This window comes from Micromonas pusilla, assembly GCF_000151265.4.
Source record: "Micromonas pusilla CCMP1545 genomic scaffold MICPUCscaffold_17, whole genome shotgun sequence".
Classification (NCBI taxonomy): Eukaryota; Viridiplantae; Chlorophyta; class Mamiellophyceae; order Mamiellales; family Mamiellaceae; genus Micromonas; species Micromonas pusilla.
The window spans coordinates 460194-487345 of NW_003315898.1; the positions used below are offsets into that span (position 1 = coordinate 460194).

A 27152-nucleotide genomic window follows, 5' to 3' on the forward strand; every position below is an offset into this window, starting at 1 on the left:
GGCAGTGACGACGCGACGAACGCGTCTCGCGACGAAGAAGGAAGAAGAAGAACCTCGCGCTATCGCGGCGCCGTCGACGTCGACTCGTCTCGACGTGCGTCCTGTTTTAACACCTATCAATCGATCTATGCGACCGCGAGCGTCGACCGGCGATTTTCTCCGTTGAACCTGTACGACCGACCATTATTTGATCGAGTTCACCGATCCACCGACCCAAAACCTGAAAACGTACCAGGTTTTGGGCTCTTTGTTGGAAGTTAAAAAGGGAATAGGGATAATTCTCGCGGGAGCTCGCGAGATATTTTCTTCGGACGAAACTTTTCGTATGAGCTGGCAACAGGCTGGCACCAATCTGGCATCGAATAATTAAAAAAAAAAAATCTCGCGCGCCGCGTATGAGCAAACAGTATGAACGAAAATGTCGTCGAAAGTCTCGGAGTTATCCCGAGCGGCGCGCGCTAAAGGGCGTTTCGAGGGGTTCTTTTCCGATAACTTTTTCCCCACTCGGAGCTTTTTACGAAACCTTCGCGCGATGCGTCGAACGCCTCCGCGCGCCGCACGCGCAGCGCGCGGCTCGGCGCGCGTCCCATAACCAGAGCGCGCGGACGGCCGACCGCATGGAGGCCGCGGAGGCAGCCGCGCGCGCGTTCCTCGCCCCGGACGAGACCGGTGCGCGCTCCCGCGCGCCGCTCGCGTCGCGTCGCGCGTCGCGCGTCGCGCGCGCTCGCGCGTCGCCGCGGATCTCGCGCGACCCGTTCGTTTCAAACGCGTCGCCGTCGTCGTCGCCGCGTCGTCGCCACGTCGTCTCCCGTCTCCCGTCCTCACGTCCTCCCCCAAACCTCCTCCGCGCGCGCAGGCGCGGCGTTCCTCTCCAGGAACCTCACGGATCCCATGCTCACCGGGATCCCGTTCGTGGACGCGCACGGGAGCCTGCGCGCGGGGCAGATGCTCGAGGTGTGCGGCGTCGGCGGCAGCGGGAAGACGGAGATCTTGATGCAGGCGGCGGTGAACTGCGCGCTGCCGAAGGCGCGCGGGGGGGTGAGCTTCGGCGGGTGCGAGGGCGGCGTGCTCCTGTTGGATCTGGACGGGAAGTTCGACACGCTGCGCTTCCTGAAGATCCTCACGTCGCGCGTGAAGGACGCGGTGATCAGAGGGAGATCTGCGACGATGAAACAAAATGAAACCGCAGCCGGCGCGCCGTCGCAGCCGCGGAAAACGCCGCCGCTGGACGCCGAGTCCGAGGCGCTGATCGACGCCGTGTACGCGGAGTGCGTCGGGAGGTTCCATATGCTTCGATGCCACGGCTCGCTGGACTTCTTGAAGGCGCTGACGGTCGTCGAGCGCGCGTTCGTGGAGGCGGAGGCGGAGCGCGAGCGTCGCGACGCCGCGGACGCGTCGGCGGATGATGCGGCGGACGCGTCGGCGGCGCGAACGCGCGCGCGCGCGCAAACGCAAACGCGGCGGCTGCTGCTCATAGACAACATCGCGGCGTTCTACTGGCTCGACCGCGCGTCGCGGCGGGAGCAGGGCGCGCCGTTATCCCTCCACGCCGTCCACCACGCGTTCGCCGCGAAGCTGCTGGCGCTGAGGCGCGTTCTATGTATTTCACACTGGTCCCCATACGACCGCGTTCGTGTTGTGAACGCCGATCCTTAAGGACTTTCTCTCCCGGCGTTCGTCTCTCTCCGCCCAGGGTCCCTCGCTCATAATCCCGACACACCTCGACGCCTTTCAACTCCACCCCTGACGCCTTTGAACTCCACCCCGACGTTCGCTTCGTATGGACAATTACCCTCAGTCGGAAGTGCCGCGCGCCCATCGTGGTGACCAAAGCCACCGTCGGCGGCGGCGGCGCGGGGGCGACGCAGACGCACAAGGACTTCCTCCCGCCGACGTGGACGTCCGCGGTGACGCAGCGGCTCGTCCTGGACGTGGAGAAGAGTCGCGGCGGGGGCCCACACGGCGGTGGCGTGTCGTTCGTCGCGAGGTGGGACTTTCCTCGCGGGCGGTCGCGCGCGAGGTACGACGTCGACGGCGACGAAGGGATCAAGTGCAGGGCGGCGTGAGCGAGCGGTGCGCCCGCCGCGCGGAACGGTAGACGTAAACGACGAACGTAGCGAATAGGAACAGAACACAGAACACGACGACGACGGGCGGTGGCGCGGAGAGCGCGCGCGGACTGCGGCGCCGTCAGTCGATAACTTCGTCGTAAATTAAAAACTACTTTGGTGATACAGCGACGCGCGACGCGAGAGGTCACCCTTCGATCAACGCCGCCGGCTGTCGCGATGATATCCGCGACAGCCGCTCAAAGCGCGATCGATTATGAACCTCGCGCGTCGTCCACGCGTCCTGGTTGGAGAGGACGTGAAAACTTTTTCACGGCTCTCCCCCCGCCCCCCCTCTCGTACAACCCCGCAGACCTCGTTCGTCGGCGCGTGAATTCAACTCCCCGAACTCCAGACGCTTGCTTCCTTCCTTCCTTCCTTCCTTCCGATCCCCCAAAAAAACGCCACCCCACCCTCCTCTTCTATCGCGCGGCCGACGCGACGCGACGCGACCGCGACGCGGACGCAGATGATTAATCGCGTCCACCTCTCACGCGAACACCGCGTCGCGCTCGAGCTCGACGTCGTCCTCCATGAGCTCGAAGAATCCGCCGTCGAGCGGCCCCGTGGGCGACGGCGTGAGCGTCTCCCTGCTCTCTCCCGCCTTAATGGCGCCGCCCTCGTAATCCCCTCCGTACGTATACGCGTACGCGCCAACAGCGCCCTCCTCCTCCAGCGCGGTGATCACCGCGTCCAGCGGCGCGCTCGGGTTCGTCGCCGCCGCGGGCCCGGCGTTGACGGCGGCGCCGGCGGGCAGCGCGGCTTTGTAGAGCGACAAAATTTTCGACATCACCGGACCCAACGCGTCGCACGAATACCCCGTCGCGACGCGCAACTCCGCGGGCCACACCGGGTAGATGTTGAGCTGCAGGCGCGCCATCGCGATGATCGACGCCGCGAGCAGCGACGGCGACGCGTTTGTCGCGACGTGCGAGTCTTGGAGGCAGATGGAGTGGAGGTAGCACGCCAGCTTGCGGAGCTGGGAGACGCACGCGGGGGTCCACGGGCGGTCGCCGATGACGTCGTGCGGCGACGTGCCGCCGCCGGTGACCGCGAGGACAGCCTCGAGGAAGTGCGCGGGGACGATCGTCGCGAGGTCCCAGTCGAGCTCGATGAGGACTGTGAGGTGGTGTGGGTTTAGGGGGGGTGGGGGGGGTCAGTCGGCGTCGGCGGCGGTCGGCGGCGGGGGGCGGGAAAACAAACGTGACAAGTGGCATCGTTTGAAAACGAGCGCGAAAAAATCCAAAAAAAGAAACCGCCCGCGTCGCCGCGAGGTCTACACGGCGAGGTGGTGAGCGGGTCGAGGGACGCGCGCTCACCCGCGAGCTCCATCTTCTTGATGATCTCCACGCTGTACACGTTGCTCGCGCACTTCCGGAGCTTCGGAAGCGACGGGACGTCGTTTTCGATCTCCTCGAATTTCACTGCGGCAGGCGGCGGGGACGACGCGGGGAGGAGAAAATATTTAACAAAGATTCGAGGGGATATTTCCGTCGCCGCGGCGCGCACGCGGGGGCGTCGTGACGCGATCGACGCCGCGGCCGTCGTCGCCGGCGCGTCGCGCGATCGCGAGATCGGCGAGTTCGCTCGCGATCGCGCGAGTTTCGGCGCCAATGCCACGTGGGTTCGCGCGCGACGCGGACGCGGGCGGCGGCGGGTGAGCCGAGAAGAGGGTTCGCGTGAAAAAAAAGCGCGCGCGTGTTTCTCACCTGCGACCTCCAGGCAGCACATCGCGACGAGCTGCAGGCTCGTCTTCGGGACGTTCACCTTGCTCAGGACGCGATCCTGCGGAGGCGAAAATCAGAGATATGTGAGTTGAGACATCGAAGAAGCGATCGCGCGGGGTGGCTGGGGATTTCGCGCGGATTCGCGCGTCTCGCGCGCGCGATTCCGCGCGCACAAAATCGCGGCGCGACGTTTCGGGGACCCGCGAGACAGAAAAAAGTTCACGAGAGCCTCTCCGTCTCCTTTTCCCGCGAGCGAGACGCACCATGTATCGAACCGCGAGGTCTGCGGTCGTCGGACCGAACCCGAGGTCCGCGCACACCTCGAGTATCCACTCGATCAGCGTCGTCCGGTACTTCATGTGCCGCGCCGTGGACGGGTCCAGGACTTCCCCGCTCTTGGTCTTCTCGCGCTCGCGCAACGTCTCGAGCACCTCGACCCACACGTCCGAGGGCGTCGCCCACGACCCCGCGCGGAATCGCTCCACGAGCTCGCCGAGCGTGCTGCCGAGGAACGGGCCGCCGTGATGCGCCGCGCGCGTCTCCTCCTCGCGCTTCGCGGCCGCGATCGTCTCGAGCTCGCGCTGACGCGCGCCGAACCCGGTCGCGTCCGGGAGCGTCTCGTCCTCGGAGATGAACAGCGCGTCGTCCGCGTCCATGGCGTCGTCGTCGGGGAAATCGTCGTCTCGCGCGAGCGGGTACCACGCGGTGGCGTCCTCGCTGCTGCACCCCGGGGCGTCGTCCGCGACGTCGTCGTCCGGGCGTATCGGGCGGAACCCGAAGTCCACGGCGTTGAAGGAGGTGGTCATGTCGACGTTTTCAGGGAGTCCGTGCCTTTTCGCGTCGATCGCGGCGCGCGCGGGCGCGACGGAGACGGGCGGTCGCGGCGCGGGATTCGCGCTCGGTCGCGGGAGCGGCGACTTCGACGAAGTCGATCTCGCCCTCCTCTCTCGCGCGCGCGTCTCGGCGGCGCCTCGTCCTTCTTCGCGGCGGCGGCGCGGGGCGAACTCGCGAGGAACTCCTCGAAGGTGCGTTCGTGCGCGCGCGCGACCCCGGTGCGCGTCGGTGTGACCCGCGCGCGCGCGTTCCCGGAGCGGTCCTCGCGTTCCGCGAATCGCAGCCGGCGGGTTGTGGACACCGTGGATACTTTTTCGCCGAACCGGCGGACGATCCGCTATGCGCTGACAGTCCGAAATCGCGTGACGTATCGTACAGCGTGTACTCAGATCGTGATTTTACTTTCGGAGACTACGTCGCATACGAAAAAGCGCGTCCCTAACTCTTTTTTTGAAAAAAAAAGAGTTGAACCAATGAACGAATTAGACCGCTGTTTCGGATTAAAGAGAGGCCATACACGATCACCTTTTCGCGAAAAGACGCAAAGACGCAGGCAGGTCTTTTCGCGTTTGATCGGTGGTATCGACGACGTTGATCGGTGGTATCGAGTTCATCGGCGTGGTATCGACGTTCATCGCGCCAGTCACGGTCAAGAGTTTCGGCGCGTGATTCCGAGCACGCGGCGCGCGTCGCTCGCGCGTGCGTGGCAAGCAAAGGTATCGAAAGCTTCGCTACCAACGCACACGCGCGCGCGTCGCGTCGCGTCCGTCGCGCGCGATGGCGACGCGGGAGCTGACGCCGATGCTGAAGCGCGCGGACGAGATCGACGCGCATCATCCGCTGATGGCGTACTACTGTGCGCGCGCGCTCGCTCGCGCGTCCTCCGTCCCTCCCTCGCCGCATATCATCGCTCCGTCCCTCCCTCCGTCGCCATATCGTCTCTCGCTCATCTTCGCCCCTCGCTCGCCGCGCGTCGCGCAGGCCGGCTGCGCGCGGTCGAACTCGGGATGGCGCTCCCGAGCGAGACGCGCCCGCAGAAGCTGCTCGCGTCCGCGCTCGAGAAGCTGGAGCGCGCGAAGCCCAAGGCTGGGCTCGTCGACGCGGACGTGGTGCGCGCGGCGTCGCGTCGCGTAGCGTTGTTGACTCCGCGAGATCGATCCGTCCGTCCCTCCCGCCGCGGTCGCCCGCCATCACACTGGTCCCCATACGACCGCGTTGGCGTGGTGAACGCCGATCCTTAAGGACTTTTGCCGGCGTCTCTCTCCGCCCACCCCTCGGTTTCAATCCCCGCCCTCGATGCCTTTGAACTCCACCTGACGCCTTTGAACTCCACCACTCCGATACCCGACGTCGTCCCCACGCCGCGATGCCTAACCTTACCCCTCGATCCCCCCGACCCGACCCCCACCCCCCTCCTCAGGACTTCAAGGTGTGCCGCGACTTCGCGCTGAGAGTCTACGCGCGCGCGGACAGAGCGGACCGCGCGGGGAAGGCGGACGCGAGGCTGGCGGACGCCTTCTCCGCCGCCGCGACGTTTCTCAAGGCGCGTCCTACGTCACACTGGTCCCCATACGACCGCGTCGGCGTGGTGAACGCCGATCCTTAAGGACTTTACTTCCCGTCGTCTCTCTCCGCCCATTAGGGTCCCTCACTTTCGACCCCGACGCGCCTCGACGCCTTTCAACTTCAACCGACGCCTTTGAACTCCGCCCCGATATCATCGCTTCGTACGGAACGGCCCTCGTCAAGGTGTTGCGGCGCTTCGGCGAGCCGCTCGACGACGACCTGCGCGAGCGACAGACGTACGCGGAGTGGCGCGCGTGGGACATCGCGACGGCGATGCAAGCGGGGAGGGCGCCGAGCGTCGTGGGGGGAGGGGCCCAGGGGGGCGGGGGCGGGAGCCCGGCGTTCCGCGCGCCGGAGCCGCCGCCGGCGGCGGCGGCGGCGGCGGCGCCGCCGCATCCGTCCTTGGACGCTCTGCACATAGCGAGCGAGTCGCCGCCGCCTCCGCCGCCGCCGAGACGACGGTCGATGAGCGGCGTCGCGTGGGGCTCCGGCGGTCCGTTCAAAAAAGGCGACCGCGTGCTGTACCGCGGCGGCGGCGGCGGCGGCGGCGACGACGACGCGGAGATCGCCCCGCTCGCGGCGATCGTGACGGACGTGGACGCGAGCGTCGACCCGCGCGGGTACGTGATCGACGTGAACGGCGTCGAGAGATGCACGGAGGCGAGCAGGCTCGCGCCGGCGGCGACGGGTCCCGGAGCCGCGGGGGACGACGGCGGCGCTTCGCCTAGCGAAGTCCTTGATGAGGATCGGCTTCATTCACATCGCGAACGCGGTCGTACGGGGACCGGTGTGAATACGAACGGCGGTCCCGACGAGACGGCGATGGCCGCCGCGGCGACGCGCGCGCGCGACGCCGCGGCCGCGTTGGACTCGCGCGATCACGTCGCCGCGGTGGCGTCCTTGCGCGCCGCGCTCGCGGCGCTCGTCGGCGAAGGAGACGAGAGAGACGCGCGGTGAAGCGCGCGCGAGCGACCGCGGCGGTTGAATTAGATAAGAATTCGCTCGCTTCTTTAATACACGGCGCTATCGCCGCCCCCGCCGCCGCGCCGTACCGTTCGTTTCGTTTCCGTCGTGTTAATTAATGAATGAAAAACGAAACACACCCTCCAACTCCAAACACCGCCCGTCCGTCGCGTCCGTCGTCTCGACCTCTGTCGTCGATCCGATCCGATCCGTCCGTCGATCCGTCTCGCACCCGTCGTCAATCACAGGTAGAAGTCCTTCTGTCGCGACTGACCGCCCACCTCTTTGAGTTTCTTCAAGATCTTCGAGAAGTACTCCTCCATGTACTCCTCCAACGTCGTCGTGTCGCTCTCGTCCATGCCCAAGATCTCGTACGTCTCCTTCATGTCCGCGTCGAACTTGATCCCGGACGCGAGCACCTCCGCGAACGCGAGGCGGTCCGCCGCCGGCGACGTCCACTGAAAGAACCGCGTCAGCGCGCGCGTCGCCTTCAACACCAAAACAGGCACTTTGTTCACATTCGCGTCGGCGCCGCCCATGCGCTCGCACATCGCGATCACCTCGTTCACGGAGTACGCCTTGGGTCCCGCGAGCGTGAGCGTCTTGTTCGCCGCCTCCTCGCGCCGGCACGCCGCGAGCGTCATCTTCGCGACGTCCTGAGTGTCCAGATACGCGGTTTTCGTGTCGTCGTCCGTGCCCCACACCGTCTGCTCCTCGAGCACGGGCACGGCGTAGCCGGAGATGAGCGGCTGCATGAAGCCGCACAGACGCAGCACGGTGTAATTCATCCCGCTCGCCTTGAGGTACTCCTCCACCGCGAACTTCATGTTCATCAGCGGCACCTCCTTGTGCTGCTCGCACTTGTCGATGGAGTAGAAGACGTAGCGTTGGATGCCCATGGACGCCGCGGTTTGGATGGTGGCCACCTTGGGGTCGGGTCGTGGAGTTGAAAGGCGTCAGAAGCGGAGTTGAAAGGCGTCGAGGTGTGTCGGGATTGTGAGCGAGGGACCCTGGGCGGAGAGAGACGAACGCCGGGAAGTAAAGTCCTTAAGGATCGGCGTTCACCACGCGAACGCGGTCGTACGGGGACCAGTCAGACCTTGGCTTTCCAGTCGATGCCGTACGTGTCCTCCTCGGGCCGCGCGGTGGACGCGTCGACGACGACGTGCACGCCGACGAACGCCGCGGGGAGCGTCTCGGGCTTGGAGAGGTCGCCGCTGACGGTCGTCGCGCCCCAGTCGCGGAGAAAATCCGCGGGGTTCATGCGCGGGCGGACGAGGCATCGGACGTCGTAGCCCTCGTCGAGCGCTCTCCGCACCACCTGACGGCCGAGCGTGCCGGTCGCGCCGATGACGAGCATCGACGTCTTGCGCACGGGCGTGCCGGAGGACGCGGCCGCGGTCTCGTCCGCGACGCATCGCAGCGGCGCGCGCGCCACGCGCGTCGCCTTCGTCGAGGAGAGCGACTTAGAGACCGCGACGGCGCGTCGCGCGGTGAGAAGCTGCACGTGGCTCGAAGCGGCGGAAGAAGCCATGATGTGATGACGATCGGAGGAAGCGAGGACGCGCGCGCGTTCGTTCGCGTGCGGCGCGGGGTGAGCGGCGCTGCTGCGGGGGTGTCGCGTGCGAGGGTGCGCGATCGACGACGGCGAAGGTCGTGGACTTGCGCGAGCGCGGAGTGAGCGAGGACGACGCGCGACGCGACGCGAAGCGAAAGAAAAGTTGGATAGCGCCCACCGCGTGTGGCTCGCGTGCGGCGTCGGCGAGCGGCCACGTGCGCCCACGTCATCGAACTGTCGCGCGCGGGGGGTCGGTCGGTTGATCGGTCGAGGGGATCGTTTTCCGGTTTCGAACGAACGCGGTTGATCGGCGGGGTCGATCGAGCGGTGGGTTGAAACTCGGGCCGATGAGCCTTGCGAAAGCGTTCGAATAATCGCGGGTCCGCGGTCCTGTCGCTTTTTCTTCTTTGTGAAAGAGCCGGCGCGCGGAATGAATTGGCAGAGCGCGATGTCCGCGACGTCTTCCGCCGCGCGGGCTCCCTCGGCGAGGGCGGCGGCGGCGGCGGCCGCCGCGCCGTGCCGCGCCGGTCGTTCCAACGCGCCACGCGCTCGCTCGCGGCGCCTCGCCCGCGCGCGCGCGGTCGCGGAAGGTCGCCAAGAGAGCTTCGATGATGAATCCTCCGCGCGACGCGCGCCGACGCCGCCGCCGCCGCCGCCCGACAGCGCGGACTACAACGGCGTCACGCTCACGCGCGGGCAGCTCGTGCGCAAGGACGTCGTCACGCGCACCTCCGGCGTGCGCCTCGGCGTCACCTCGGACCTGTGGGTCGACACCGACGCGTGGGAGGTGGTCGCGCTCGACGTCCGCCCGTCCGGAGGCGCGCTCCTCGCGGGCGTCATCGGCGGCGCGGTCGACCACGTCCTCATGTCCTCGCTCCGGCAGGTCGGCGACGTCGTCCTCGTGCACGACGAGAGCGCGGTCGAGCGGCGATGGAGCTCGTACGGGCTGAGCACCGTCGTCGGGTGCGACGTCGTGACGGAGCGCGGGACGTACATCGGCCGCGTGCGCGATTACGAGTTCGACCCGGACGACGGACTCGTCCAACGCGTCGTCGTGGACGCGCTCGGGCTGCCGCTCGTGCCCGAGGGCGTCGTGAGCACGTACGCGCTGGACGTGAGCGAGATTTTGAGCGCGGGGATGGACCGCGTCATCGTCGCGGAGGGCGCGGAGGCGCGCGTGGAGCAGCTGTCGGTGTCGCTGCTGCAGCGGCTGCAGCTGACGGCGCCGCCGTGGGAAGGCGCGTTCTGTCATCACACTGGTCCCCATACGACCGCGTTGGCGTGGTGAACGCCGATCCTTAAGGACTTTTCCCGGCGCATCTCTCCGCCCACCCCTCGCTTTCAACACCCGCCCTCGACGCCTTTCAACTCCATCTGACGCCTTTCAACTCCACCCCGAAAATATCGCTTCGCTTGACCCTCGACCCGAAGACGATCTCGCGACGTACGGCGATTACTACGCGCAGGACTTCCAGCGCGCGCGGTGGGAGGAGGAGCAGGCGTACCGGCAGGAGGAGGAGGCGCGACGGTATCAGCAGTACGAGCGGCAACAGCGGGAGCGGGAGCGGTGGGGCGCTCCGGGGCGGTATCAAAGTCAGTACGACTCCGCGCCGCCGCCGCCGCCGCCGCGTCGACGGGAGCGGGAGGGCATCCCGCTAATGCGTCCGAACGAACCGTTCGAGCGAAGGGACGCGGACGGCGGCTACGGCGCGCCGCCGCCGCGATCGCAATCGCAATCGCAATCGCAATCGTCGCGCGCGTTCGACGATTGGGTCGTCGAGGAGCGCCGGGAGATGGAGTACGAGATGGACGGCGGCGGCGGGGGGCGCGAGCGCGCGCGAGGCGCCGCGAACGCCGCGGGATACGGTCCGGGGGGACCCGGCGGGTACTACGGCGGCGGCGGCGCGCCGAGACCGGTGGCGTCGCCGCCGCCGCCTCCCGCGGACGCGTGGCGGCGAACCGCGCCGCCAGAGCGGAGGGAGGGCGGCGGCGGCGAGGGGGGAGGGGACGACGCCGCCGCGGCGTGGGACGCCGCGGGCGGCGGCGGCGGCGGCGGCAAGTTTGACGCCTCGGAGGACCTCCTCTGAGCGGCGACGAGGCGACGCGCCTCGCTTTGTACTATGACGACGCGTTCGTTCGTTCGTTCGTTCACTCGCTCGCGATGCTGATGCTGATGCGCTACCTACCGCGTGTCTTATTCTCGATCATTTATCTATCTATCTATCGTCGCGCGCCGCGCCGCGAGGCGTTCCGCGCGCGGGTTTCGGCACCCCGAATTCAAACGCGAGTCGCCGCCCGCGGACGGAAGGCCGTCGCCCATCGCGCCGGCGGCGAGCCTCGCCGCGACGTGTCTCCGCGACGCCGCGCGCGCGACGTCCCCCGCGGCGTGCTCGCGAAGCCCCGCGCGCGCTCTCTCCGCTCTCCGCCCCGCGTCGTCGCCCGCGTCGGCGTCGGCGTCTTCGTCCTCCTCGCTGGCGGTGTCTCCGTTTTCGTCGCGGCGTCGCAGCAAGTGTTTCGCGTGCGCGCCGGACACCTCCGCGAGCTTGTTCACCGCGTGCTCTAACGTCGGGGCCTTGTACCGACGCTCCCCGGGCGGGAACGCGCGCTGGCGGCCCCAGTGCCCGCCGACGGCGCCGATGAGCGCGGACATGGGTTTGTATTCCCACGCCGCCGACGCCCTCGAGTCCGCGACGGAGACGTCGTCGGCGGCGCCGGCGCCGGCGTCGTTCTCTTCGTCGTCGTTCTCTTCGTCGTCGTTCTCTTCGTCGTCGTTCTCTTCGTCGTCGTTCTCTTCGTCGTCGTCCGACGGGATGAGCTGCTGGTATTCCGTGCCGTCGCTTGGAACTTCGGAGACGGCGCCGATGGACGCGCGCCGTTCGACCGAAGGACGCGAAGACGCCGCGGACGCGCGCGGCCGCGGCGGCTTCGCCGACTCCGTCGTCGCCGCGGACGTCCTCCGCCGCCGCGCCCGCGGCGGCGACGCGCTCCCGGGCGGAGACAGAATCTCGATCATGTCGAGCTCGTCCTCGATCATGTCCACGAGCGGCGGCGGCGGCGGCGGCGGGAACTCTCCGCGCGCGCCCGTGCCCTTGACGACGAGCTCGCCGACGCCGAGGTCGTAGGCGACCGCCGTCTTCGGGTTCTCGCCCGCGTCCCCTCTGACGCCGTTCGCGGCGACGGCGTACAACGCCGCGTGGAGGTCTCTCAGGTCGTCCCATCGCGCCGCGGCTCTCGCGCGACGCGCTTCGACCGCCTCCTTCGAGTCTTCGTCTTCGTCTTCGTTCGCGTCTTCGTCGGCGGCGGCGGCGGCGAATCGAGAGCCTTCTCGGGGTTTCATGTCGACCTCCACGTGCACGACGAGCGGCCCGCCGCCCGCGGGCGCGTTCCCTTCCATCGCGTACCCCACGACCCTGACGCGCGCGCTGTCGATCCTCGCCTCGGTCGCGATGGCGGAGACGAAACGCTCCGTCAGCGCGCGTTTCAGTTTTCGATCCGCCTTGGGCCCGACGACGGTCGCGTAGGCGGCGCCGCGGAACGTCCACGACGCCGCGAGCGCGCGGGCCTGGTCCGCGGCGAGCGCCGCGCGCATCGCCGCGCTCGCGCGGCGTTTCATCTCGTACTCCTCCTCCGCAGCCTTCGCGTCCGTCTCGAGCTTGAGCGCCGCCGCGGCGTCGTCGTTGACACGCCGAATCTTCGCCTCGATTTTTCGAACCTTTTCGGACATGAACGACGCCTCGGAGCCGGCGTCGTCGTCGTCGTCCTCCTCCTCCTCCTCCGGCGCAGCCTCGGAGCCGGCGTCGTCGTCGGCGGCGTCGTCGTCGGCGTCGTCGTCGTCGTCGTCGTCCTCGTCCGCGGACTCCCAGACTTGCACGTCCACCCCGCGCGCGTTCTCCGCGGCGTCGAGGTCGCGCCAGTACGATTCAGACGGCGACGGCGGCGGATCCGCGGCGGCGTCGGCGGCGGCGGCGGCGACGCCGTCCGCTCCCGCGCCCGCGTTCGCTCCCGCGCCCGCGCGCAGCTCTTTCTCGAGGTCGTGCGTCGCGAAGAGCGCGGGCGTTGACGACGACCGCGTCAACCCCGCGTTCGCCGGCGGCGGCGCGACGGAAGAAGAAGTGCCCGAGCCCGCGCCCGCGCCGAGCGCGAGCGGCGGCGGCGGCGGCGGCGGCGGCGCGGCGGCGGCCAGCGGTGCCAACGGCGGGGCCCAATCGCTCACGTCCACCTTCGTCGCGCGGATCGGGTACAGCGACAGCGCGACCTCGTCCACGAAAGGGTCCACCTGCGCCGTCTGCGTTCCGCACGTCGCCGCGCGCTTCTTCTTCGCCCACTGCGCGTCCTCGAAAGCCGCGGCGATCGGTCGCATCGACATCCGCGCCGCCGCCTGCGCCTCCGTGCGCCGCTTCACGTTCGCTCTCTGCGCGAACGCGGCGTACGGATCGACGCTCTCGTCGGAAGACGAATCGACATCGGAACACGAAGCGTCGCCGTCGCCGTCGCCGTCGCCGCCGGCGCGCCGCTCCGGCGAGCTCGCGTCGGACGCGGTTCTCTCGTCCTCCGAGTCGGTGTCCTCCTTCGCGCGCATTTTTGAAACGGCGGCGGCGTCCGCCGAGCGCGCGGCGTCGTCCGCTTCCGCCTTGGCCGCCGCGGTGATCGCCGCCGCCTCGCGCTCGCGCTTCGCGACGACGTCACCGCGCAGCGCCTCGAGCGACGCCGACGCCTTGTTGATCGCGACGCGGTCGCGGACGCGCGTCGCGAACGCGGACGGTTTTTCCCCCAGGAGCGACGGCGTCGTCGTCGTCTCGTCGCCGCCGCCGCCGCCGCCGTCGTCGTCGTCGTCCTGTCCTTCCCAGTATTCGCGCTCTCGCTTCGCCCAGCGCCCCTCCGGCTTTTCCTCCTTCGCGTTGTTATCCGCGCCGCGCGGACCGAGGAGCAGCGCGTCGTACCGCGGCCCGAGCCGCGACCGCGCGCGCGATCGAAGGACGCCGTGCATCGCGATCGTTCGCTCGCGCTTCTTCTCGAGTCGCGCCGCCTCCGCGATCGCTTCCTTCTCCTTCTCCTCCGCCCGCGCGGCGGCCGCGTCCAGGACGACGTCGCGCAGTGACGCGTCGTCGTCTTTCTTCGCGAGGCCGAGCTTCGCGACCGCGGACTTGAACGACGTCTTCTTCTTCGTCTTCGCGGCGGCGGCGGCGGCGGCGGCGGCGGCTTCCTCCTCGCGATCAGTCTCGTCGTCCGCCGCGGCGTTGACGGCTCTCAGCGCGTCCGCCCGCAGCTTCTCGTGCGCCTCGCGAACTTTACTCTGCCGTCGTCGCATCGCAGCCTCGAACGCGACGCGCGCGAACCCCTCGGCGCCGCCGCCTTCGCCGCCGCCGCTCGCGAGTCGTTCCTTCCGCCGCGCGAGAACCGCGGCGGCGGCGGCGAGATTATTGCCCCCGCCCTTGTCCTCGTCTTCCCTCGCGGGCGCGATATTCGCAGCCTCGACGACGTCCTCGCGCAGGGGCACCTCCACGGCGGCGTCCTTACCCTCCGGTCCCTCGAGCTTCGCCATCGTCTCGTCGAGGTGTTTCTTCTCATCGAACGGCGGCGGCGATTCCGCGGCGAAGGCTTCCGCGGCGAGGGCTGCGGTTTTGTCGCGCCGCGGGTGCGGCGGCGGCGGCGGCGCCGACGCGATCGCGGCGGGGTCGATCGACGCGGTCGCGCGCTTCCGCGGCGCGCGCGTCTTCTTATTCGCCGCTTTCGTCTCAGCCTCCTTCTCCGCGGCCGCGGCGGCGACGAGCCGTCCGAGCAGACCCGTCTTCGCGGCGGGCGGCGCCGCGTCGATTTCGACGCCGACGCGTTCCCCTTTCCCCCTCTTCCCGCCCGCGCGCGTCGTCCCCTCTCTCGTCGGCGAGCGCCGCGCTTCGTCGCCCGCCCTCGTGACCGGGATCGCGACGGGCACTTCCACCGCGAACGTCTCCGCGGGCTCCGGCTCCGGCTCCGGCGTCGGCGGCCTCTTGATCGCCTCCGGAGAGTTACTCGTCTGAGGGTCGTTCCATCATTCAAAGCGACGTCGGGGTGGAGTTGAAAGGCGTGAGATGGAGTTGAAAGGCATCGAGGTGTGTCGGGATTGAAACCGAGGGGTGATGGGCGGAGAGAGACGCCGGGCAAAGTCCTTAAGGAATGGCGTTCACCACGCCAACGCGGTCGCATGGGGACCAGTGTATAGAACGCGCCTGCGTGTCCGTGACTTTCCACGGCGCCGGCAGCGTCATCTTCCTCGCCCACGCGGCGTCCGGGTCCGCGCCCGCGCGCAGGATGCCCTCGTCGCACTCGCACAGCGCGGTCGTGAGCGACATCGCGAGGCGTTTCATCCACAGGTCGCTTCCTCGATCGGGCGACGGCGCGGTCGTCGTCGTCGTCGTCGTCGTCGTCGTCGCGACGATCGAAGTTCCGGGTTCCGCGGCCTCCGCGGCCTCCGACGCGGTCTCCGCCTCCGCCTTCGCCTTCGCCGCCGCCTTCGCCTTCGCCGCGGCGGCTTCCTTGAGCGCGTCCGCGACGCTGCCCTTCAACCGCGCGAGCTCGCGCGCGACGGCGGCGGACGACGCGGTCTCGCCGCTCGCGGCGGCGCCGGGCGCGTCAGGGTCGTTCTGTACGAGCGAACGTCGGGGTGGAGTTCAAAGGCGTCAGGCGTGGAGTTGAAAGGCGTCGCGGTGTGTCGGGATTGAAAGCGAGGGACCCTGGGCGGAGAGATGCGCCGGGAAGTAAAGTCCTTAAGGATCGGCGTTCACCACGCCGACGGGGTCATATGGGAACCAGTGTGGTAATAGGACGCGCCTGAGACGCGTCGTCGTACGCGCCGAAATCGACCCCCGCGCGCGCCCACGCCTCGATCTTCGCGCGCGCGCCGCGTCGCTCCTCCTCCCTCAGCCTCTCCCTCTCCCTCCGCGCCGCGTCCATCTCTTCTTCGCGCGCGCGCAGGTCCGCCGCGCTGCCGCGGCGGAGCTTCGGGAGCCCCTCCGCGTCGACGTTCTCGTCGTCGTCGAGGTCTAAATCTCCCCAGAAGTCGTCGTCGTCGGACCCTCGCGCCGCCGCCGCCGCCGCCGCCGCCGCCGCCGCCGCCGCCGCCGCCGCGCCCTCCTCCGCTTCGATTCGCTTCAGTCGCTCCGCTTCCATCAGCGCGGGGCGCTCGCGGCCCAAGATGTCGTCTATCCGCGCGCGGTCTCGCGCGATCGCGCGCGCCTCCGCTTCCGCGGCGTCCTCTTGCGCAGCCTGGGAGCCGTGTAACGTCTCGCCAGCGAACGTTTCCATCCGCCGCGACGCGTCCGCGGCCATCGCCGCCGCGATCGCGCCCTCGGCGTCGTCGTTCAACCGCCCGAGCGCTTCCCGGATGCATTCCTCGTCGCTCGCGCGGTCGCCAAGAGTCCTTCGCGCGTCGAGAGCCGCGGAGTGAAGCGCGCGTTCCGCGAGCGCGACCGCCTCTCGCGCGGCGGATTCGTCCACGAATCGACGAGGAAGGTCGGCGACGACGCTGGTCCCCGTACGATCCCGTTCGCGTCGTGAACGCCGTTCCTCAAGGACTTTTCCGCCGTCGCCGCCGCCGCCGGCGGCGCGAACGATCTCCTCCACGAGCGACCGGTGCGACGCCGGCACCGGCGGCAACGCGGCGGGGTCGCCGACCGAGACCGACCGCATCAGCGCGTCGCGCGCGAACGCGGCGCGTCGAGAGCCGCCGCGCTCGTCCCCGACGAACGTCTCCATCGGAAGCAGCCCGTGCCGGTCGCCCGGGCGCGTCGCCTTCTCGCGCGCGTACTCGACGTCCGCCTTCGACGATGGATGGGGCGCGGGTCGGGTCGTTCAGCCGATGGGATTCGCGGTCGTGCGAGCGTCTGTCGTACACGTAGTCGAAACCGGGCCGGGCGCGGGGTAGCGGGTAAATTGAAACCAAACGCGCGTCTCACCTCTCGTCCCATGGCTTCGATCGCCGCCGCCGCCTCGGAGCGCGTCTCGACGACGCCGTCGACGCCGCGGTCCGCGCCCGGGTTGTGCTCGCGCGCGATCGCGAGCGCGGCGGTGCCGTCCGCGTCGCGCGCCCCGGCGGTCTCTTGTTCCGCGTACCCAATCTGCCACGGCTGAATGCGCGTCGACGGCGCGTTCGCCTTGACGTTCGCCTTCGCGTTCGTTTTCGTCCCCGCCGCCGTCGTCCGCGCGTCGATCGCCGCGTTCACGATCGCCATCCTCTGCGCCCTGGATAGTCCCTCGTAGTAGTTATTCCCGCCGTCCTCGTCGATGCGTTTCTTCGCCCCGGGGGCGGCGGCGGGCGGCGGTCTGATCCACATCCCTCCGTCCTCCGCGGTTTGTCGTCTTGGCGCGCACAAAAAACACACGTCGACCCACCGGTGCCCGTCCAACCGGGCCGGGCCGCCGTTCTGAGGGGTGAAGTTGAAAGGCGTCAGAAGCGGAGTTGAAAGGCGTCGAGGTGTGTCGGGATTGTGAGCGAGGGGCGGGCGAGGAGAAACATACTGTACGCCGGGAGAGAAAGTCCTTAAGGATCGGCGTTCACCGCGCTGACGATGTCGTACGGGGACCAGCGTGGTAATAGGACGCACCCGACCCCCCGCGACCGTCGGGTACGTCCGCGTCTTGCTCAGCGGGAAGCAGTCGCCGCAGTCCGCGCACACGATCGCGGCCGCGAGGCGCTTCGTCTCGAGCCGGTCCCAGCACTCGCGGCAGTGTAGCCCGCGACGCACGCGTCCGCCCTCGCCGGAGTCTCCGGATTCGCGCTTTGAAATCAACGCGTACGGCTTTCGAGTCATCCCCGCGCCGACGAGGTGCGGGCACCGCGACGTCTCCCGCTCCGGCTCCCCGAGCGCGCGCTCGAGGTGCTCCGGGACGCGCGAATACGTCGTCCACGTCGTCCCGGAGCGATGTAACGTCCCGTAGAGTTGCGTTTCGTTTTCGTTTTCGATTCGACGCGACGACGACGACGACGACGACGACGCGCGCGCCCCCGCCTCGTCCTCCCCCTCGCCACCTCCGACGTCGTCGCCGCGTATCTTCGCGCTGAGCGCCGCGACGTGCGCTCTCGCGGCGGCGAACCCCTCCAACGACGCGCCCTCGAGCGCGGCCGCGGTCGTCGTCGCCTCGCGCTCGGACCGCCGGCGCCGCGCCGCCGCGGCTTCGCCCTCGGACGCGCGGCGAAAGAGGTGTATCACCGCGCTGTGGAGTTCAAAGGCGTCATTTGGAGTTGAAAGGCGTCGAGGGCGGGGATCGAAAGCGAGGGTTGGGCGGAGAGAAACACCGGGCAAAGTCCTTAAGGATCGGCGTTCACAACGCCAACGCGGTCGTATGGGGACCAGTGTGAATCACCTCTCTTTGCCGACGCTCGCGCGCGCATCGCGCCATCGCGCGCCGCTCGCGACCGCCTGACCTCGGCGTTTTTGCGTCAGGATGTCGCCGAACGCGCGAGACGCGGCGGCGGTGGACGGGAACATGCCGCTCGGGTCGCGGCGCGCGCGCGTCGCGTCGTCCGACGCGTCATCGTGTGCTTCCGCGCGTGCGCGTGCGTTTTCGTCGGTCGCGCGCGCGTCCGCCGCGCGCGCGAAGACGACCGGGTCGCGGTCCGCGTCCTCGGCGCGCACGCCGTACGTCGCGAGATGCACCGCGTTCGGCGTCGGCGCCTTCGCGTCGACCTGACGACGCGGAGCGGAGAGAGGTAGGGAGAAACGCCGGGCAAAGTCCTTAAGGATCGGCGTTCACCACGCCAACGCGGTCGTACGGGGACCAGTGCCGCCGGGCGCGTGATGAGACGAGATGGAGAGGGACGAGGCTCGGAGACCGCGGAGGGACGAGAAAAGACGGCACCGCGCCGCGCGCGAGACGACGAGCCGCGAGGACGCACCCACGGCGACGCGCCGCGGCGACGCGACGCCTCCGCGGGCATCGTGCTATCTGCTGTGGACGCCCCTCGCGCGTATCGCGCGCGCGGGGCCGCGACGCGCGAGAACGACGGCGCGCCCGCCGTGCGTCGAGCCGCGCGACGCGACGTCAAATCTGAGACGAGTTCCCCTCCGACGCGTCCGAAACATTAATGTCAGTGTGTGGCCTGGAGGCCGGTTTCAGTTTTATCATTTCACCCACCCTTCGGGTTCAACGTTCGATCGCGACGCCTTTCAACTGACCGCTGGGGGTATTACGGATCACACGCCCTATCTTCTTCTTCCGACGCGAGACGCCTCCGTCGTCGCGCGCGCCGACGCCGGCGCGAGGCCAGAAGCGACACGCGCGAGCGACAGAGCACTCGCACGCGTCGTCAGGAAGCGAGCGAAGGCGCGCGGAAGCATGGCGAGCGCGTCGTTGGCGTCTCCCTTGACGTCTCCGAAGAAGGAATCCTCGCGCGGTTATTTCCGCCGCGGAACCTCCGTCGTCGCTCCGAATGCCGTGACCACGACCGCGCGCGTCGCCGCGACGCGACGCGTCGCCCCCGGCGCCGCGACCGCCGCGCCCTCCTCTTCGCGACGTCTCCACGGCGCCGGCGCGCGGCGACGCGTCGTCGCGAGAGCGGAGGGCGAGGCGAGCCGGCGCATCTCCGGCGCGGGCGTCGCCGGAGATGGGGCCTCGGACGCCGTCGATCGCGTGCACGGGGCGCGGCAGTCCGCGCAGGCGAAATCGCTGGAGGCGCGACTGGCGGAGGTGAGCGCGCAGACGCCGTGGGCGGGCGGCGCGGCGGCGCCGCCCGCGGACAGGAAGGGGAAGGACGACTGGGCGCGATGGAGCGAGACGTTCGACAGAGTCGACGGCGAGGAAGGCATCCTCGACGCGCTGCGGGTGCGCGCGCCCCGCGCGGAAAAGCGCCCCCCATTCGTGCATTGCATTCATTCGTTCGTCCGCGCAATTCTGTCGTCGTCCCTTCGATTGGTCTCCGAGTAGACTGCGAGACGACCTCTCGTCGACAAATCATCTGAACTACATACTAACGCTCCGTCGTTCCTCTCTTCTTCTCCCTCTCGTTCTCCTCCGTGCCCCTCCTTGCGCGCAGGGCCAACTAAACGCCGCGGTGGCGGAGGAAGACTTCAAAACCGCCGCGGAGATCAAGTCGACGATCGCGACGATGCGCGCCGCCGACCCCGTCGCCGCCGTCGAGAACGGCTACCGCCGCGCCGTCCGCGACGAAGATTTCACCGCCGCGGCCAAATTCCGCGACGCGGGCGCGGGCATGTGCGGGTGGTGGGCCGGGCGCGGCGCGACCGAGGACGAGCCGGGGGGCGCGTACGGAGTCATGATGCGCGTCGCTCCGGAGCACGGGCGGTACGTCGGGACGAGCTTCAGCGCGAGGGAGCTCGCGACGATGCAAGAGAGAAACGCGAGACGCGCGCGCGCGGGGGGGTCGTCCGACAAAACGTCCGATACCACCCCGACCGGCGACGACGACGACGCGTTCGGGCGGAGGGTGTTCGAGCTGTGGCTGGAGAGAGACGAGACGACGGGGGAGTACGTCGCGCGTCGCGCGGTGCGGTTCGACGGCGTCGTCGCCGCCGGTCTCGGCGGCGAGATTTCGTCCATCTCCGCGGCGGCCGACGCCGACGAAACGTCGACGACCGACGGCGGTCCCGTCGACCCTCGGGGCGACGCCGCGCCCCCCGCGAGAGGCTTCGGCGCGGACGTCGCGTTCTCGGTGGAGGTGCCCGGGGGCATCACCCCCAGCATGACCGCCGCGGGCGTCGCCGCCGCCAAGGCGACCGCGGCGGCGAGGGCCGAGGCGACGTTCGCGTCGTGGACCGTGGAGAACGGCATCGTCCGCGCGCCGAAGACGCCAGGGCTGACGTTGCCGTTTGAGATCGACGGGTGCGCGATGGACGAGCTCTTGTCGTACGAGGCGAGAGGGTTCATGAAGGAACTCGTCGCGTCCGCGCCGGGGTTCCGCGAGAACTGGGAGCGTCTGAAGCGCGAGCACGCGGCGCGCGCGAGCGCGAACGACGGCGAAGGCGACGATGCCGATGCCGATGCCGATGACGCTAAGGTCGCAAGCAGCGGGAACGTTTTCGAAGCGTTTGGGGGGAAGCACGAGCGGACGACGTCCAGGGGCGAGCCCAGGGATGACTACTTTTTCGACAAGTTTGTCATCAACGAGACCGCGGACGCGTACGAAGCGATGTTCCTGGACGACGACGACGACGACGACGACGACGACGACGTCGAACGAACCGTGCTCGAGCTCGAGATGGAACTCGAGATCGAGATGGACGACGACGACGAAGACGTGGACGTTTTGGACGCCGCCGCGCGGATGATGCTCTCGGGCCGCCGCGCGACGCGCGGCGGCTTCGACGACGACGACGACGAGGGCGACCTCGACTCGGGCGCGGCGGCGGCGGCGGCGCGCGAGTCGCTCGCGCGCCGCCGCGGCGCGCTCATGCGCGGCGACGGCGCCGCCGCCGACGGCGACGGCTGGGACGTCGAGGAGGCGCGCGTCCCCGCGGAGATTGAGCTCGACGGCAGGCACGCCTTTAGGCTCGTCTCGGACGTCGACCCCTCCTCGGCGCGCGGCGTCGGCCCGTTGGCCGGCGCGCTCGGGATGGGCCGCCCGTTCTCGCTCCCGGGCCCCGGGACGCTCGGCGGGATGCCCCTGGACGGGATGGCGCTGCCCCGCCGCGGCGGACCTTCCAACGCCGCGGACGCGGCGACGAAGGCTGACGTGGAAGCCGCGGTGTTGCGCGGGATGGCGGACGCCAAGGCGCAGATCGCGGAGGAGCTGCGTGACGCGGCGAATAAGGCGGCGATCGCGCGAGGGGAGCCAGAGATCATCCTGCTCGACCTCGAGGAGGAGAGGGAACGTCTGCGGCGCGCGGCGGAGGAGAAGGACGCGGACGTGGACGGCGACGGCGCGGCGGCGGCGGCGGCGGCGAGACCGGACGCGCCGCCGACGTTGGATTCGGACGGCGTCGCGTCTCGGCTCGGCGGAGCGCGCGCGGGCGCGTCTCCGAGCGCGGGCGCGGGCGCGGGCGCGGGCGCGGCGGGCGGCGACGGCACCTCGCTGGACGCGGAGATTGACCGCTTCCTCGCAAACAAGTGGGAGAACGGACACGAAAACGCGGCCACCGCGCAGCAGCAGCAGCAGGCGCGGGGGACGGGGTCGTCGTCGTCGTCCTCCTCTGCGTCCTCAGCCGCGTCGTCCGCGTCATCGACGGGCGGCGGCGGCGACGCGCGCGGGTACCGCGAGATGCGCGACGTCTCCGACGCCCCCCCGCGCGGCTACATCGGCCCCGAAGGGTTCGCGCCCATCCGCGACCCCTCGTCGTCGTCTTCGGGCGACGCCGGAGGGAGGGACGCGGCGCCGGAGCCACGCGCGGACGCCGCCGGTTCGATCCCCGCCGCCTCCGACGCGTCCTCGTTCCCCATCGACCCCGAAGACGCGGAGGCGATCATCGAGATGATGTCCCGCGATCTCTCCGGCGGGATGCCGCTGCCGCTGAAGACGCGCTTCTCTCGCGTCCCCCCCCTGGTGGCGTCGCGATCCAACGCGGACCCGTTCGACCGGCTCTACCTCGGCGCGTTCGGCCCGCACGGCCCCGAGGTTTTAAGGCTCACGCGCGGGCGATGGGGCGACGAGCTCGGCGAGGGCGACGACTGCGTCACCGCGGTGAAGCTCACGGGCGACGCGAACGTCCCCGCGGGCGCGGCGTCGTTTCGCGCGAGGGTGGGCGCGGAGCACAGGTTGGAGAGCTCGTTTTCGTACCCCGACGAGCTAGGCGTCGTCGCGCGGTACAAAGGGCAAGGGCGCGTGGCCAAGCCGGGGTTCACCGAGAGGATCTGGGTCGACGGCGAGCTGCTGTTACTGGACGGCCGCGGCGGGTCGCTCACCGGCGGCGCGGAGCTCGGGTTCGTGTGGGCGGTGCCGGGGGAGCGAAGGCTGTTGATTTTGTTTTCGTCGTTGGAGTTGCCAGACGCCGAGCCGCCGGTGGGGATGTATCTGGACTGAGACGATACGAGGGGCCCGCCGCGGTGGATTGGATTGGATTTTCGAGGAGGGAGGAGGCACGTATACTGTACGAGTAGAGAGGAAGAGCGACGACCAAGTCGTCGCGGACGAGTATTATTTTGTAAGACCAACGATATCACGCGAAGCGAACGACGACGGCGCGTACGTTTGGCGACTTCTTTCCGTCGACGTTAAATGACTGACGAGTTGATCGAATCGAACCGCCTCCTCTCTCGTCCCTCCCTCGCGTATCCATCATCACTTCGCGTCCGGGTTCGACGTCAAGTACGCGACCGCCTCCGCGACGGACGAGATCTTATCCGCCTCCGCGTCCGGAATCTCCACCGCGAACTCCTCCTCGAACGCCATGACCACCTCCACGGTGTCCAGCGAGTCCAGCCCGAGATCCGCCGCGAACGTCGACGTCGGCGATACCTTGGAGGGGTCCACCTTGTTGAACTTCTTCACAACCTCCACGACGCGCTCCGTGACTTGGTTCGCGTCGAGGTAGCCCGCGGCGCCCATGAGGCGCGCGAACGCGGGGATCGTCAGCGCGGGGTAGGCGACCTGATCAGGAGGGAACGATCGATGATGGATGATCTCGTGAGCGAGGGCGCGGACGTGGGAACGAAGAATGGATTCGCGTCGATCGTGGCGCGCGCGAATGCGCGTCCGAGCGCCGCGGGACGCGCGGGGACGCGCGGGTTCGTCTGCGATATTCGCGCGCGGGGACGATCGCGCGCGATCGCGGCGTCGACGTCGCCGGAACCCGCGCGATCGCGCGTCGCGACGAGAGGAAAGGGAAAACAAACCCTCATCTCCCCGGTTGGAAGAGGCGTCGACGCGACGGATTCCCGCGGCGGGCGCGGAGGACGGAGAACGGACCTGCGCGGCGGGCAAGGACGCCTGAGCGAGCACGGCGCGTCGCACGGCGGCGGAGCCGTTGCGCAGAAAGCTCTGCATCTTCTAAGAGGCGCGTGTGGGAGTCGCGCGCGTCGCGGCGTCCTGTGAACCCGCCGTCGCGGCGCGTCCGCCTTTTCGCTCGTTCGCCGCTTCGAGCGCTCGTCGAGCTGATGAGCGCGACCGCGCGAGACCGGCCCGGAGCTCGAACGAGCGTTCCATTGTTTGCGGGCTCCGTCGGTCGCCGCGCGGGAGGGCCGTCGGGAGGCGCCGCATCTCGCGCGATGGCGTCGCCGCGGCGACGCGGAGGGCGCCTCGCCGCCGTCCTCCTCCTCCTCCTCCTCGCGCTCGTCGCGACGTCGCCGCGCGGCGTCGCCGCGGAGGACGCGCGGCGTCGTCATCAACATCACGCGTACGAGTCCACGGCCGCGCACTGCGCGGCCGCGGGGATCGAAGAGGAGTGCGCGGCCGCGGACGCGTACGGCGACGCCGCCGCGGCGCTCGCCGCGCACGCGGCCGCGATGGCGGCGGCGGAGACGACGACGACGACGACGATCGGAGACGCGGAAGCGGCGGACGCGGCGTCGTCGTCGTCGGCCCCGACGCCGCGCGCGGCGCGCGTCGGCCCCGTCGCTCGACGCCTCGTCGCGCTCCCAGATCTCCACGGCGACCTCGACCTCGCGCGTCGCTCGCTCATCCTCGCGCGCGTCATCAACACGACGTCGATCGAGGAGACGTCCGTGGACGACGACGCGTGGAGCGGCGGCGAGACGATCCTCGTGCAGACGGGCGACGTCCTGGACCGCGGCGACGCGTCCGTGGCGTTGATGCGACTCCTCGATAAGGTGCGTTCTAGTATCACACTGGTCCCCATACGACCCCGTCGGCGTGGTGAACGCCGATCCTTAAGGACTTTCTCTCCCGGCGCATCTCTCCGCCCATCAGGGTCCCTCGCTGGTTTCGATCCCCGCCCTCGACGCCTTTCAACTCCGCTTCTGACGCCTTTGAACTCCACCGTGGCGTCGACGCGACTCCTCAATAAGCTCGCGCGCGCGGCGAAAGACGCGGGGGGTGAAGTCGTTGGCCTCCTCGGCAACCACGAGCTCATGACGCTTCAGGGCGACCTGCGGTACGTCTCCAAGCGCGAGCTCGTGAAGCTCGGGAAGGCGGCGCTCGAGAGGCGCGCGCAGCAGACGGGATCCGCGGGCGCGCGCGACGGCGACGCGGCGACGCAGACGGAGGAAGGCCGGCGGCGATGGTGCGACGAGATCGAGACTGGTCCCCATACGACCCCGCACGCGCGGTGAACGCCGTTTCTTAAGGCGTTCTCTCGTTTCGCGGCTCGCGAAGATGTCAGCCTCACGTTTTGACACGTGTGCATGTCATCCACCAATCACATCCCCGCATACCTGACGCGCGTCCTTCCTCGACCCATCGCAGGCGCGATCTCTTCCGCGCGGGCGCCGACCTCGGCGAGACGCTGCGCTTCGATCGGTCCATGCTGCACGTCGCCGGCGAGGGGAGGTGCCGGTCGCTCTTCTCGCACGCGGGCATCCGCGCGCACCACCTCGCGGCGCATCGCGACATCGTCGAGGGCGTCAACGGCGCGCTGCGGGCGGCGAGCGCGGGGGACGGCGGCGACGCGAAGTTTCGACGGCACGCGTGGCGGCATCTCTTCGGGCGCGTCCACGTTTATGTTTACACTGGTCCCCATACGACCGCGCACGCGTTGTGCGCGCCATTTCCTTGAGGACTTTCTCGACTTTCTCTCCCGGCGCGTGTTTTTAATCCGCACACCCCCCGCTTTCAATCCCGACACGCCTCGACCCCTTTCAACTCCACTCCTGACGCCTTTCAACTCCGCCCCGACGTCGCCTCGTATGGACAATTACCCTCGACCCTCAGCGGCGACGGCCCGCTCTGGAACCGGTTCTGGAGCACGCCGCGCGAGAGCGCGGAGGAGGAGCGCGCGGTGTGCGACGAGCTCGGCGCGGTGCTGGCTAAAGTGGGCGCGCGGCGGATGGTGATCGGGCACACGATACAGGAGAGAGGGATGGCGACTAGGTGCGGCGGCGGGTTGCATCTCATCGACGTCGGCGTGTCCGGGAAGTACTTGGGTCGACCCGCGGCGTGGGCGTGCGAGGAAGGGGTGGTGACGGCGACGTACGAGGACCGCGTCGAGGTCCTGGACGACGGCGTGGAGGAGGAGGAGGAGGGGAGTAGCGAGTAGACGAGTAGCGCGATTATGAGTATTAACGTGCGTGCGGCGTCGCGGCGCGCGTCGCGCGCGTCGCATGCCCGACAGCTGTCACACAGCAGGACATTCATCGGACCGATCGTTCGCGTCGTCGTCGTCACTTCGCGCGGCGCGACGGACGCGCGGCGCGCGCGCGAGGGAACGATGGCGGCGTCGCTCGTGACCGCCGCCGCCGCGGCGCGCGTCGCGCGATGCGATGGCGCGTCCGCGAGCGCGGGCGCGACGCGGACGACGACGCTTCGAGGCGGTCGTAGTCGTTTCGGAGCGTCGTCGTCAGCTCATCGGTTTCGTCGCGTTCGCCTCTCGCCCATCGTCGCTGCGTCGTCATCCTCTGCGGACGACGACGAAGACACCGCCGCGAGGACGGCGACGGCGACGGCAACGGCGGCGGAGCGGAGCAAGTACGAGGAAACCTCCGGCGCGGTCAAGGCGCTCGTCAGCGGCCTCACCGCGATCGTGAACGCCGTCGGATCCGTGACGTCGTCGTCGTCCTCCGGATCGAACGACGGCGCGAAGCTGACGCGCAAGGAGCGAAGAGACGCGCGGCCGTTCCCGTCCTCGCCGCGCGACGCCACCGCGCTGCGCGACGACATCGCGCGCGAGTTCACGGAAGCGAAGTACCTCTGGACCGGGGACATCAACCCGGAGATGTACGACTTGTTTTGCACGTTCACGGACCCGACGTTGTCGTTCGCGGGGTTGCAGACGTTCGAGACGAACCTGAAGAACCTCCAGCCGGTCCTGCGGAGGCTCGTCAGGAACAGCAACGTCGAGTTGTATTCGTGCGAGATCGTGGACGACGGGAGCGGCGGGAGCGGCGGTGGGAGCGGCGGCGGCGGCGGCGGCAGCGTTCGCGCGAGCTGGCGGATGACGGGTGACCTCAACCTTCCGTGGCGCCCGAGGATCGATCTGACCGGGCAGACGACGTTCGGGTTTAAGGACGCCGGGGTCGAGCGCGGGTGCTTGATCGTGAGCTACCTCGAGGAGTGGGGGATATCCGCGCTCGATGCGGTCGCGCAGCTCGTCGCGCCGTTCAAGTGGTAGAGAGGTAGCGCGGGCGCGTAATATTTTTTCTTTCACTCGAGCTCGCGCGCGCGCGCGGCGAAGCCGTCGCGCCCCCTCGCCGCGCGTTCCCACCCGTCCGACATCGAACCCGCCCCACGCGAACGACCGCACCGACGCAACGCCCACGACGCGCCAGCGCACGTCGTGACGCAGCGATGTTTGCGCGTGGGCGAGGACCGAACGAGCGGACGCACAGCTGTGCGTCCGCCGCGCGCGAAAATAAATC

General features: G+C 69.2%; 11 protein-coding genes across 11 annotated transcripts; 7 read left to right on the plus strand and 4 right to left on the minus strand.

Moving 5' to 3' along the window:
- Positions 1-617: 617 nt before the first annotated feature.
- On the plus strand, positions 618-2066 carry XRCC2 (XRCC2 DNA recombinase; the record flags this gene model as incomplete). Its single annotated transcript, XM_003064369.1, has 3 exons — positions 618-669; positions 857-1629; positions 1806-2066. 3 exons carry the CDS (start codon positions 618-620, stop codon positions 2064-2066), a joined length of 1086 nt encoding a protein of 361 aa, XP_003064415.1.
- A 124-nt stretch (positions 2067-2190) lies between these two features.
- CYCD2 (uncharacterized protein) lies at positions 2191-4890 on the minus strand. Its single transcript, XM_003064536.1, has 4 exons — positions 4099-4890; positions 3818-3893; positions 3428-3532; positions 2191-3227 (listed from the first exon to the last, which is right to left on the minus strand). Exons 1-4 carry the CDS (start codon positions 4639-4641, stop codon positions 2599-2601), a joined length of 1353 nt encoding a protein of 450 aa, XP_003064582.1. The 5' UTR covers positions 4642-4890; the 3' UTR covers positions 2191-2598.
- Positions 4891-5676: 786 nt separating this feature from the next.
- On the plus strand, positions 5677-7192 carry MICPUCDRAFT_49243 (uncharacterized protein; the record flags this gene model as incomplete). The annotated part of the gene is made up of 3 exons (XM_003064370.1): positions 5677-5778; positions 6090-6216; positions 6312-7192. The coding sequence occupies 3 exons, from the start codon at positions 5677-5679 to the stop codon at positions 7190-7192; spliced, it is 1110 nt and encodes a 369-aa protein (XP_003064416.1).
- A 248-nt stretch (positions 7193-7440) lies between these two features.
- MICPUCDRAFT_45078 (uncharacterized protein) lies at positions 7441-8558 on the minus strand (the record flags this gene model as incomplete). Its single annotated transcript, XM_003064537.1, has 2 exons — positions 7441-8124; positions 8298-8558. The coding sequence occupies 2 exons, from the start codon at positions 8556-8558 to the stop codon at positions 7441-7443; spliced, it is 945 nt and encodes a 314-aa protein (XP_003064583.1).
- Positions 8559-9441: 883 nt separating this feature from the next.
- On the plus strand, positions 9442-9993 carry MICPUCDRAFT_5417 (uncharacterized protein; the record flags this gene model as incomplete). The annotated part of the gene is made up of 1 exon (XM_003064371.1): positions 9442-9993. A coding segment is annotated over one exon (552 nt), but the record flags the coding sequence as incomplete, so codon positions are not given.
- Positions 9994-10968: 975 nt separating this feature from the next.
- MICPUCDRAFT_66629 (uncharacterized protein) lies at positions 10969-14298 on the minus strand (the record flags this gene model as incomplete). Its single annotated transcript, XM_003064538.1, has 2 exons — positions 10969-12715; positions 13589-14298. 2 exons carry the CDS (start codon positions 14296-14298, stop codon positions 10969-10971), a joined length of 2457 nt encoding a protein of 818 aa, XP_003064584.1.
- A 4241-nt stretch (positions 14299-18539) lies between these two features.
- Positions 18540-19655, plus strand: MICPUCDRAFT_66630 (uncharacterized protein; the record flags this gene model as incomplete). The annotated part of the gene is made up of 1 exon (XM_003064372.1): positions 18540-19655. One exon carries the CDS (start codon positions 18540-18542, stop codon positions 19653-19655), a length of 1116 nt encoding a protein of 371 aa, XP_003064418.1.
- Positions 19656-22356: 2701 nt separating this feature from the next.
- Positions 22357-22671, plus strand: MICPUCDRAFT_9279 (uncharacterized protein; the record flags this gene model as incomplete). The annotated part of the gene is made up of 1 exon (XM_003064373.1): positions 22357-22671. A coding segment is annotated over one exon (315 nt), but the record flags the coding sequence as incomplete, so codon positions are not given.
- Positions 22672-22962: 291 nt separating this feature from the next.
- Positions 22963-23229, minus strand: MICPUCDRAFT_23642 (uncharacterized protein; the record flags this gene model as incomplete). The annotated part of the gene is made up of 1 exon (XM_003064539.1): positions 22963-23229. One exon carries the CDS (start codon positions 23227-23229, stop codon positions 22963-22965), a length of 267 nt encoding a protein of 88 aa, XP_003064585.1.
- A 659-nt stretch (positions 23230-23888) lies between these two features.
- On the plus strand, positions 23889-25834 carry MICPUCDRAFT_54428 (uncharacterized protein; the record flags this gene model as incomplete). Its single annotated transcript, XM_003064374.1, has 3 exons — positions 23889-24862; positions 25045-25335; positions 25510-25834. 3 exons carry the CDS (start codon positions 23889-23891, stop codon positions 25832-25834), a joined length of 1590 nt encoding a protein of 529 aa, XP_003064420.1.
- A 171-nt stretch (positions 25835-26005) lies between these two features.
- On the plus strand, positions 26006-26905 carry MICPUCDRAFT_54429 (uncharacterized protein; the record flags this gene model as incomplete). Its single annotated transcript, XM_003064375.1, has 1 exon — positions 26006-26905. The coding sequence occupies one exon, from the start codon at positions 26006-26008 to the stop codon at positions 26903-26905; it is 900 nt and encodes a 299-aa protein (XP_003064421.1).
- Between the last annotated feature and the right edge of the window lie 247 nt (positions 26906-27152).

Excerpts from the sequence above, each read along its gene's own strand:
- CYCD2 (XM_003064536.1), bottom strand. The coding sequence starts at position 4,641 with ATGACCACCTCCTTCAACGCCGTGGACTTCGGGTTCCGCCCGATACGC. Across the intron at positions 3,533-3,817 it reads GTGCTGCCTGGAGGTCGCAG|TGAAATTCGAGGAGATCGAA; the intron begins GTGAGAAACACG and ends CGCCTGCCGCAG. Across the intron at positions 3,228-3,427 it reads CAAGAAGATGGAGCTCGCGG|TCCTCATCGAGCTCGACTGG; the intron begins GTGAGCGCGCGT and ends ACCACCTCACAG.